The sequence below is a fragment of the Gavialis gangeticus genome, unplaced genomic scaffold (genome assembly GCF_001723915.1).
Source record: "Gavialis gangeticus isolate Ggan-Ray unplaced genomic scaffold, GavGan_comp1, whole genome shotgun sequence".
Taxonomy (NCBI): domain Eukaryota; kingdom Metazoa; phylum Chordata; order Crocodylia; family Gavialidae; genus Gavialis; species Gavialis gangeticus.
In genome coordinates, this window is record NW_017729000.1 from 2,556,694 (window position 1) to 2,567,201 (window position 10,508).

The following is a 10,508-nucleotide window of genomic DNA, read 5'->3' on the forward strand; positions in this document are numbered from 1 at the left end:
GTGACACAGGGGAAGTGAAAGTTGAAGTTCATTTTGGAAACAAGTTTAAGTGTCCTTTGGAAGCTTGAATGAGACATTTCTCCTCCGTCTCCTCTCGCCATCATGGTGCTCTGCTTTTCCCTGAAGTGGCTTCTCCTGGTCCTATTTTCAGGTAACTACATGGGAATCTGAGAAGAACATAGCAGCTGCTGCTTGCAGGGTGATGAGCATATAGATCTTGCTATAGGGTAATTCTGTATGCACGAGATACCTTCTAGCGAGGATGGTGGTGCCTCAGAGAGACTGCAGTGTGCACAATGTCAGTAGACCTCTGCTGAGTTAATTTAGCATCCAGTTTTTAAAAATAAAAACCAAGGGTTGGAAACATATCCTTCCGAGCAGAAACCATGGAAAGTTTTCCCAGAGAGGTCTCTGTGTAGAACTCAACGTATATACAGATGAATAGAGATGGAGGAAGCCAGGGCTTTTAGAAAAGCATTTACAATAGGACAGTTTCACTTAAAAGGCATTTATCAGTACCCTGTTTCTATTATTCTGGACTTTTCTTGTTTCAGTGAGAGTAATATTTGGGTGGATTTGTCAAACAAAGTATTTGGTCGATGATGATAACAGCCAGCTGTGACTTTCTAGGAAAGAGAGTGAATTTTTTAATTTCTGCCATAACAAAGCTGCTTTTTTTTCTAATGTAGCGCTATGATAGATGACCAGCTTTACCCACAGAGAACATTGACAGCCACCGTGGTGAAGATAATGAATAGGTAACCCAGTCCTGTCAGTCTAAAACTCTCTGTATACAAAATCGGATGGTGCTGTATGATCTGGCTCTGTGTCAGACATGTGGCTACAGGCTTTGTCTCCCTTTGATTTTATGAGACTGGGTTGCTGGTTAAGAGTTGGGATTCATGCCTTTATAGCATTAACTACTAATCTGGCATGTTTTCAGAACTGACTTTTCACATTGCTGTGTTAAAGTCCCTGCAAAAACAGGTTTATTAGAGAAGTGGCTCGTTTCATTTAGGAAAAGAGCTAATGCACACACATCAACCTTGTGCAGCTGAATCCAGAGGAAAGATGTTTAAATGTGTGTTCACAAGGGAAGAGGACATAGTTGGCTATGGGTAATTAACCCCCACCAACATTTGAGCTCCTTTTCTCACCTAAATGAACTCTAACTTATATCAGCTGGAAAAAATTGTTTGGGAAGCTGTTAACACTAGTGAAAAATGTAGATAATTGGTACCACTTTTTTCCATTTGATTGAGTTTCTAGGCGCCGTTACATTAAAAGCACTGTTTTATCTGTAATGTAAGTGGGAAGAATAAGTATCCAAAGCTCACCTGGGTAGCCTGGTGGATTCATGGTACAGTGGTGTCCATCCAAGGGGCGACTTAGAGTCCTACGTGGGTTATCTGATCTCAGATGATTTTGATTAACAAACTTAGCACAAAGGAGTAACTGTACTGGAGATGGGGTAAGTACATAAAGCCATGGAATAATTGCAGATTGGTATTAGTAGGCTGCATCTCTCTGCAAATAGCTATATGCTAGCTACATCATTGTATACAATAGACCTTTGACGTTCGTTTTATTGATTAATTCAATGGCTATGGACAATTTAAAAGTGTTTTGTAACACCCATTGATCTGAGCTGGTCAGCTGTGTAATCCAATTACAGAAAGAGAATGGTACATCGAAACTGGAATGCAGTCCGGCATATTTTAAAGAGTTGCAGGGATGGTGGGTAGTTTCCACAGTGACTTCTGTATTTTCTCTATTGCTTTATTGCTTCACAGTGTAAGTGCTCATGGACCCATGCTTTAAAATACAGCCAAGCTGATTTAGATACAAGTTCCTAGTAGAAGAACTGCTGTAGGACAATGGGTTGTGTTGGTCAAAGAGCTGTTCTGCTTTCGTCTTCCTGGCTGGAGGACGCAGTGCTTTCTGTGGCTGGGCAGAGATGCATTTTGGACAATGGCATCAGAGCCACAGCACCTGTTCAGACCAGGAGTCAGTCCTGCTGCATACCACTGCCCAAAGGGGGAAACGCACACATCATGGGGGAACTGCTTGGAAGGGTAGCAGGGTTGGGACCTTCATTAACTTTTATACCATGCCCTTTCTCAACTCCAGTTGTCTCCTTGTCTGCAGGTTTCTCGGTCTCGGGATCTCCAGTGAGAGGTGTGGTGGGTCAGGATGTCACTTTGTCCTGCCGCTACAGTGTTAGAACAGACAGCGATCTCACCACGATGTGCTGGGGCCGGGGCCCCTGTCCTGCTTCTCAGTGTTCAGACCTAATTCTCTGGACAAATGGCAGGAGGGTGACACAGCGGCAGGACAACAGATACCAGTTATATGGGAACCTGCTGAGAGGGGACGTGTCCCTCACCATCCGGAAAGCAAGGGAAGCAGACGCAGGGACATATTGCTGCCGTGTGGAAATCCATGGCTGGTTTAATGATCAGAAAACCAACGTGGACATTGTGATTGAGAGAGGTGAGCACAGCTCTTCTCCCTTGTACGAGCAGGGTCAACCTCTTTGCAGTCAATAGCACTGATTATGATAGAAATAGGATCACTTTCTGCACCTTTAACCATTAGGGTTTTGCAGATAGAGCAATAACACTGTCTCGATCAAGTCACCTGTACTATTGTCATTATCCCAGCAGAGGCAATACTTAGTAATGGAGGTTTTGGCCACCTGATGCCATGGTGCTCAACTCTGATTAGCATACTTGTTGGTGCCACTTGCACAATGTAGGAGCCTGGGCAACACAGACTGCTTCACGCCTTGGAAATGTTAATCAGCTCTTAGGCTGAGTATAGACAGTTGAAAAGCCCGAGGCTGAATCAATTCACTCTTCACAAGTTAGTCTAAGCTGCAGAGATTGAACCGATAAGCGAGTGAGCAGACATTCGCTTCTGATTCCAGAAATGCAGTCAGAAGTTAAGGGGTGCTAGAGCATTTCTCTTTGTTGGGCTGGCCAGACCAAGGCTATCCCACCCACCCTGTGAGGTGGGGAAGTCTGTGGGAGAGAGGTGCAAAGCATCCTGGGATACTGGGGGGGTTGAGAGTTAATTTGAATCTGGGGGGATTCTGGGACGTAAGTTCAATAAACCGATTTAACCTAAATCCGTTCAGTCTGATGCTACATCTATCCACATTTATCTTAAACTGGTTTTGGCCATTTTCATAGATTTCATAGACATTCAGGCTGGAAGAGACCTCGGAAGATCTTCGAGTCCAGCCCCCTGCCCCAGGGGCAGGAAGTCAGCTGGGGTCATAGGATCCCACCAAGATTTTGAAAGTGTTTTATGTGCACTGAACTTCTGTTGTGTTACAGACATGACCCAGTTTCTGATTGCTTATATCAGTTTATGTGTAATTTCTATCCCTAGCCTTAAAAGTTAGACTGTCACGTTCTTCTCTCTCTGGGCCAAGCCTGATTTCCCTGCCTGCTCCTACAAAGCTAGATTAGTCTTCCCGAACTGAACCTCTGCACATCCCCTCACCTAGCAGCATCCCCATCAACCCCCTGGGCCCAATTCAAACTTAGGCAGAACGTGTCTGACTCCAGGAAAGCCAATGCAAAGGATGAATTCAGCCCTCTGCGTGGGCTGAGGGCTGCTGCAGTGTTTTGAACCCTCTGTGGCTCTCCACATGCGGTGCATATCACCTTTTGGCGAGCACTTGCGTGGGCTTGTTTGGTTGTGCACACCATGAAGGGTGAAGTTTGAATAACTGTGACCTAGTGACTCATTTCCTCGGATCTCAAGGATGCTCCTTTGTAACTGCTGTTTTAACGAATTACAGGTATAAAAACATACTGATTTCCACAACCAAGGTTGTAGGACTTTGGATTTCCTTCAGTTCTATCTCAAGCAGAATTTTGACCTGGAAAAAGTGGAATTCTAGAGACTTTCTGACATCCCTGGGGACTAGTCGATTGCTAATGATGTTACGTTGAGCCCACGTGGACGCTGTGAGGGCAGGTAGCAGCTCAAACCCTAGCCTAGGTGGGCAGAAAGAGGCATTAGTCTATTGATGATCCATTCACTTCTCCTTTGCTGCAGTTTTTCCCTTTGCTTTTGAGAATGATAGAGTAATTTTCTCCTTCTTAGAGAGTCTCATGAGTCACTAAGTCCAGTTGCCTGCTGTTTCAGACAGCCGTCTCTTATAATCCCCTTTGTAAATTTAGTGAGCTCCATCTTAAAAGTTATTAGACCTCAATTTCTATGTGGCCTGCCTGTTTGTTCTTGTGCCAGAATTGTCCATGAGCTTAATTAGCATTTGTGCCTCTCTGGTGCTGGAAACTTCTACAGAAGCTCTGGGATTCGTGTCTTTTTTAGCATTAAGCATTTGGTCCTACACCCTTGGTAGGGAGCACTCAGCCCTCGCCTTGCTGAACTCACCAAGTCAAGCTTTTCTGTTCTCCTGTGATAAGATAGTCTCTCTACTCCCTTATCTTTATTACAGGCCAAGTGCATATGAGATGTGTATATTTGTCAGCAGTGGTTTGCTTTTATTCCTAGGAGGTTTTTGAGCTGCCATCAGTTGTAGCATGCATGGGTTTTATTTTGTTCTGTTTTTAGCATCAACAACGACCTCCACGACAGGCCCTTCCACACACAGCACTGAACGCACCTCAGGTAACACTTAGCATCATCCTCCATCTCTGTAGCATAACTAAGCTGCTTGGCAATGGGTTTCCAGAATGGCAAAGAAATAATGAATGGGGTGAATTCAGCGGCTGAACTTTATTGTATGTCTCATTCTCTGAACTTTGACTTTCAGCTTAAAACTAGAAGCACAATTTGCAGTTCTCCATTCACCTGGATTTTGTCCATTTAACAAGGATTTAACAAGGATTTTGTCCATTTAACTATGTATTACAACATAGTTTACATTTCCCTCTCGGAGGAGGAAGTGAAAGCTTTCTCAGACTGGAAAGTCTCTATTTTAGAACCAGCGGCACAAACCGCCATCTCAGCCCTCACAAGTTTGTGATGGGATAGCACCCTCTGCTCTGGGTGGGCTCACTGTTTATGAGCACACACGTCCCCTTTACTTACAGGGGGCACATCTGTGAAGGGGGGAGAATTGGACAGAAGATGTTTCTCCGATGTCAGGATATTCGACACTGCCCCAAACCTAGAGAAGAGGGAAAGCAGAAAGTCCCATCTAGAACAGGGGCAGTCAGCAAAGACTTGCAGTTTGGACAGCATGGTCACTTGATCTGGAGTTCCCCTTCTTTAAATAGGAGGTGATTTTCAATAGAGCTGTAGGGCCTTGGGCAGCCCAGGCTGAGCCCTGGGATCCGTGCACTTGTTTTGTTCCTTGTGGGTTTATTTGATAATTGCATGATGGGTTCATTGAACTGTGGTAGAGAAGACCTTACATTTTGCATCTCTGCATTTTAAATGTTGTGAGGTGCTCTGAGCTGGGGAATAGACATGACATAGGGTATGAGGGATATGGTTTCACAGCTTAATCATCTGAAATGTTACATGACCGCACTGTGAAGTAGTTTGATATAAGCAGCACTGTGTTTATCACACGTTTCAGACCTCTTTCAAGGTCCTGATACAAAGCCCATCTATTTAATCTGGTGGTACCAATTTAGTTGAGATGTTCAGAGAAGCAAGCACCATGTGGTTGTGAAAACAGGAAGTATTAGTTGTATTAAATGCTGCGTTGCTTTACCTTATCTCTACTCAGTTGCTTCAAATGCCAGTGAATCATCCTCTACCATCTCACTGACGTGGCTATGGGTTTCCAGCTCAGAAGTCCCTCCAGACGTAAGCATCTCCATTGTCATATGTCATACAAATACTAAGCAATCAGACCTGACTGACGACTGCACCATCCATACAAGTCCTTTTCTGTAATGCTTTATTTTGCCTGGAGCAGATGAGTGTTCATATTTAGACTGGGAAATGATGGCCATTGCCCGGGAAGTATCTCAGGGATTTAGAAACTAAGCAACTCTTGTGACATGCATAAGACATTCATCCTGGGGTTCTTACTACTTACTGAGACAGAAATCATATTCACTTGAAAGACTTTTGCTTGAGGAAAGACTGAAGCCACTAGAGGCATAAGTCACTTCTCAAGACCAAGACTTGAATAAGGACTGCAAGATTTGGCCCTAACTAAACAAAAATAGGCTTTTTGCACAATGAGCTATTTTTTGCTTCTTAATCCTGGTAAATTAGATATAAACTAAAGATGTTCAGCATCTTTGGGAGAGAGTGCATTGTTATTGCTTACAATAAGACATCTTGATTGCCTTAGAAAAGAGATGCCAGTTGCTGGCCCTGTGAAGAGAGGCACCAAAGGAAAGCTGCCCCTTCCTTCTGTTCCCCAACTCTAGATTGGGAAAATAAAACTTGGGCTGTATTTTCAAAGGTATGTAAAAGTGCACGAAGATGCCCATAAGCATCCTGTTGGATTTCCAAAGGGACTTAAGCAAGCTAGATACCTCGGTTGTTTGAAATAGATTTTGAGAATAATCAAGCATACTTGGTATTCCACAACATTTTTGGAAGCTGCTTAAATACCATTTAATATAACAATCCAGTACAGCAAGTTATCATCAACCCATACTAGGTTCATATTTCTATTTCCTCAATTGCTTAAACTATCAAGCTCAGTTGCATTGCCTGTACTTGCAAATTTAGGCGTGAATACTGAGGTTAGCTGGAAACGTAAATAAGACCAAACCTCAAGTCTCATTTGATGTCTTTAAAACCCCAACAATACCCATCTGTTGAAGAGCATGGATCACAGTTTATGTAACCATCACAATGTCCCCATGAAAATAATGCATCATTTCAATGCGAGTGAGCCATTGGAAGGGTATTGCTATCATATGGTTGCAAGACACAAGGATGATTTTTGAGCTCTGTTGTTTTTCTTCATTACAGCCATTGATATCCCTGTTTTTATGTTTGATAGAATACGTCTTCTGTCGTTCATCAGACAATGGGGGCAGATCCCAGCAAGGATGGCATATATATTGGAATCGGCATCTTTCTGGTTTTTTTAGTCGTCCTAGCTGTTGCTTTCTTTCTCTTGAAAAGTAAGTCCATCACCAGTTCAAAGACAGGATGGTTTTATTTCTCTGACTCCCTGAGGACTTGGTCAACAGCAGCCGGGGAAGACGCACTTACCCAACCTAACTCCATGATGCCCTAGTTGCACCCCTTGCCCAGCCGTGCTGTGGCGTGGTGTGCCTCCAGACACTACCACCCCGGGCACGCTTTCTAACCTGGAGACACTCAGCTTCCCAACGGGATAACCCTGGAGTGAATTGGTTTCCTTTAATATGGCTGTTTCACGTACTGAGTGGATCTGCCTCACAGCTCCCTTACTGAATGCCTTGCACTTGACCTTCTTTTTTCTCCCTAATTGAACTTGCTGCCTTGTTGTCCTCATGATTTTAAGAACCCTGAGGGTTTCTTTTTGTTTTTTCCATGTTGAATGTGTACACAGGACATTTGCCCAAGAGGCAGAAGCTGAGGAACCTTGTAAGGTAAGCACTCTCACTCTGGAGCTTTAATAAGTAGCTAGATCCCCAAGTTTCTGTATTTTTGCTAAAAAAGAAGCATTCAGAACAGACTCCTGGATCCAGGCTGACTGCTCAGACCCTGCATACTGTAATTTACTTGACCGTTTCCTAACGGGAAAGCTAGCAATACGAAACAGCAGTGCAAAAAGAAAAGCTATTATTGCTACTTATAGTTTCATAGTTTCTAGGGCCGGAAGGGACCTGAGCAGATCATCTAGTCCGACCCCCTGCCATGGCAGGAAAGAGTACTGGGGTCAAATGACCCCAGCAAGGTGTTCATCTAACCTCCTCTTAAAGCCCCCCAGGGTAGGAGCCAGCACCACTTCTCTTGGAAGTTGGTTCCAGATCCTAGCTGCCCTGACCGTGAAGTTGCGCCTCCTGACATCTAGCCTAAATCTCCCCTCTGCCAGCTTGTCACTGTTATTCCTGGTCACTCCTGGCTGTGCTCGGGGGAACAGGGACTCCCCCAATACCTGCTGGTCCCCCCTGACTAGTTTGTAACAGGCCACTAGATCCCCCTCAGCCTTGTCTTGTGGAGGCTGAACAGGTTCAGGTCCGGTTGCCTCTCCTCGTAGGGCCTGCCCTGCTGCCCCCGATCATGCGAGTGGCCTCCTCTGGCCCTCCTCCTTGTCACAGCTTTGGAAGCAAAAATGAGCCTAACTGTCATGGTTTCTAAAACCCTTCATTAGTTTGCAATAGGGAGCATAATTTGCAATAGGGAGCATAAGTTTTTCAAATCCAGTGTGTCTGATAAATGTAGAGCAGTTGCCTACTCCTAACATTTAATAATAAGCAATGCTCCAGTTTGTGTTTTCCCAGGATTGGTTAATTTGGATAGCTGGTCTTCCGTCTGTCTATTTTAGGCTAGTTGTGTTCAAAGGTCCTGCTTTCTTGTGTCCTCTACAGCTCAGTCTCCTTCTCCAGGACAGGACACGAGGGCATCCGAAATGCGCTAGAAAGCGATTTCCATGCAGAGGAAAATGTTTACACAATACACTAAGGACTAATCACATGCTTGCCCTTATACTTTGGCATTTGCCAGTTACTACAAAGTTAGAATAATTTATGCTGCTCCCTAAACTATTTGTGCCACTGGCTACTTTGAAGGATCATTTCTTATCCTGAGCAGACATGGAAGTAGCAAGGTGCAGAGGTTTGCTCAGGTGCTACTCTGCTCACTCCAGGAAAGCAAGAAGAACCAGTGAGGTACAGACTAAGACTTGATGAGTCTCTTCCAGTTGCAGTGTCCATCTCGCGTAGTGCAACAAATCATCAGTCTCTGAATCCATTCCTTTAATCATGGGCCAAATATATCCAGCTTTCCATCCAATGCAAATGACCACTTCTTGCATCTGACCATTGCCAAGCAGCCGCACACCTGCAAAGGGGAAAGTTGCAATGTGCTTCCATATTTCTCTGTATCTTTTGACATGCTTTGTCACTACTGTGATGTAGACTGCTGGAGTTGGGAGGGCAGCTAGAAACCCTGCCATGCCATCTGCAGAGATGACCAGCTTGTGGCAGCAGTGATGGGAATGATATGAAGAGGGGTCTGTTGAAGTGAACTTTGCAATAAACAGAAGTTTCACTGTATTTTCGATCATTCAAGATATACCCTCAGTGGGCACATCTACACGAGACAGTACTGTGCAGTAGCATGTCATGGCAAAAAATCATGCTAATATGCTACTGTGCAGCAATATTAAGCTACTGCACAGCTAGCACCACTAAAAACCCATGTGCTGGCGTTACTGTGCAGTAGCATCACTTATTGCACATTGATTTAGTACTGGGTTATACAAGTACTAAACTTAATGAACAGTAACTACAGCACATTAATGAACGTGTAGGTATGCCCAGTGGTCACCAGTGAGGGCTCAATGGTGCAATCGCTGACTGCCTCTAAGGAACTGATGAAATCCTTCCAGTTAGGTCAGTAGCATGGAGAGTGCTCCTGCTCTCTGCCTTCCAGGAGGCACTCAGAGCCAAGCAGGATTGGGCTCTGAATATGCACCATTGTTACCTTTGGATCTCCAGGTTCAGTGTAATCAAGCACAAAACATGCCGGGTTTTTCTCCAGCACCTTCCAAAGAGCAATGGGGGTTGCACACAGTAGGGGGATCTCCTTTCCAGATTTCTAGCGAACTAAAAACCTCAAGCTATGCTGGAGAGCTACTAATAAATTCCCCTTGCTACTGTTCTCTGTGAGAGTAATGTGTGTTGGATGGGTATGCCTTTGATCCTGCAAAATATGTTAAACTGGTCCTGCTCTTCTCTCACACCAGCACAAATCCAAAATAAACTCCTGTGACATGAGTCTGCTGTAATTGGGATTTACAGCAAAGTAAACAGGAACCAAAACTTGGCTTGTGGACTTTCTCCTGCAGCGTCACAGTTAACAGAACTGAGATTAGATGCATGACCCGTACCCTTTTACTATGTCCAGGCATATTCATCTTTTAAAGTAATTGTCCCATGGTGCATTGCAGTGGCGTGCAACGGAACACAACCTAACCGATGCAAAGTCATGCGATTTAGGTGGGAAGAATAGTTTTGTTCAGCTACATTTTAAAATCACTCCTAAAAATGATAATCAAGACACTTGGGAGTTCCTAAAAGTGCAAGGTCAGAGAGAGCCAGGTATCTGCTGATCCCGATCAACACAGCCTTCGTTATAAGACTTGGTCCAAATGTTGATGTGGGAAATCTAACCTAGGTGGTATTTCTGGAGCAGGTAAATTAAAGTGAATAACCTACTTGGTTTCGTGATCATTGATTTGAGTGAAGTGGCACCAGGAAAGGATCCTTATGACCTTAAAAGCCATTACTAATCATAACAATGATCTGTAATTATCATGGTAAATTGCTGATTTTAATTCCCGTACTTATGTGAGAGACTCCCTGAGTCACAGGCTGGCTGCCCCTTTGCAGAGAGATGCA

General features: G+C 44.2%; 1 protein-coding gene across 1 annotated transcript in view; it reads left to right on the forward strand.

The window, feature by feature from the left end:
- The window catches only part of LOC109289757 (hepatitis A virus cellular receptor 1 homolog), a 27,436-nt gene extending 18,277 nt beyond the window's left edge, over nt 1-9,159 (forward strand). The window contains exons 9-14 of the mRNA XM_019505958.1: nt 2,149-2,493; nt 4,591-4,647; nt 5,717-5,796; nt 6,956-7,079; nt 7,493-7,532; nt 8,475-9,159. Coding sequence (XP_019361503.1) covers nt 2,149-2,493; nt 4,591-4,647; nt 5,717-5,796; nt 6,956-7,079; nt 7,493-7,532; nt 8,475-8,568 — 740 coding nt within the window. The 3' untranslated portion in view covers nt 8,569-9,159. The remainder of the gene's footprint in view (nt 1-2,148; nt 2,494-4,590; nt 4,648-5,716; nt 5,797-6,955; nt 7,080-7,492; nt 7,533-8,474) is intronic.
- The last annotated feature ends 1,349 nt before the right edge of the window (nt 9,160-10,508 follow it).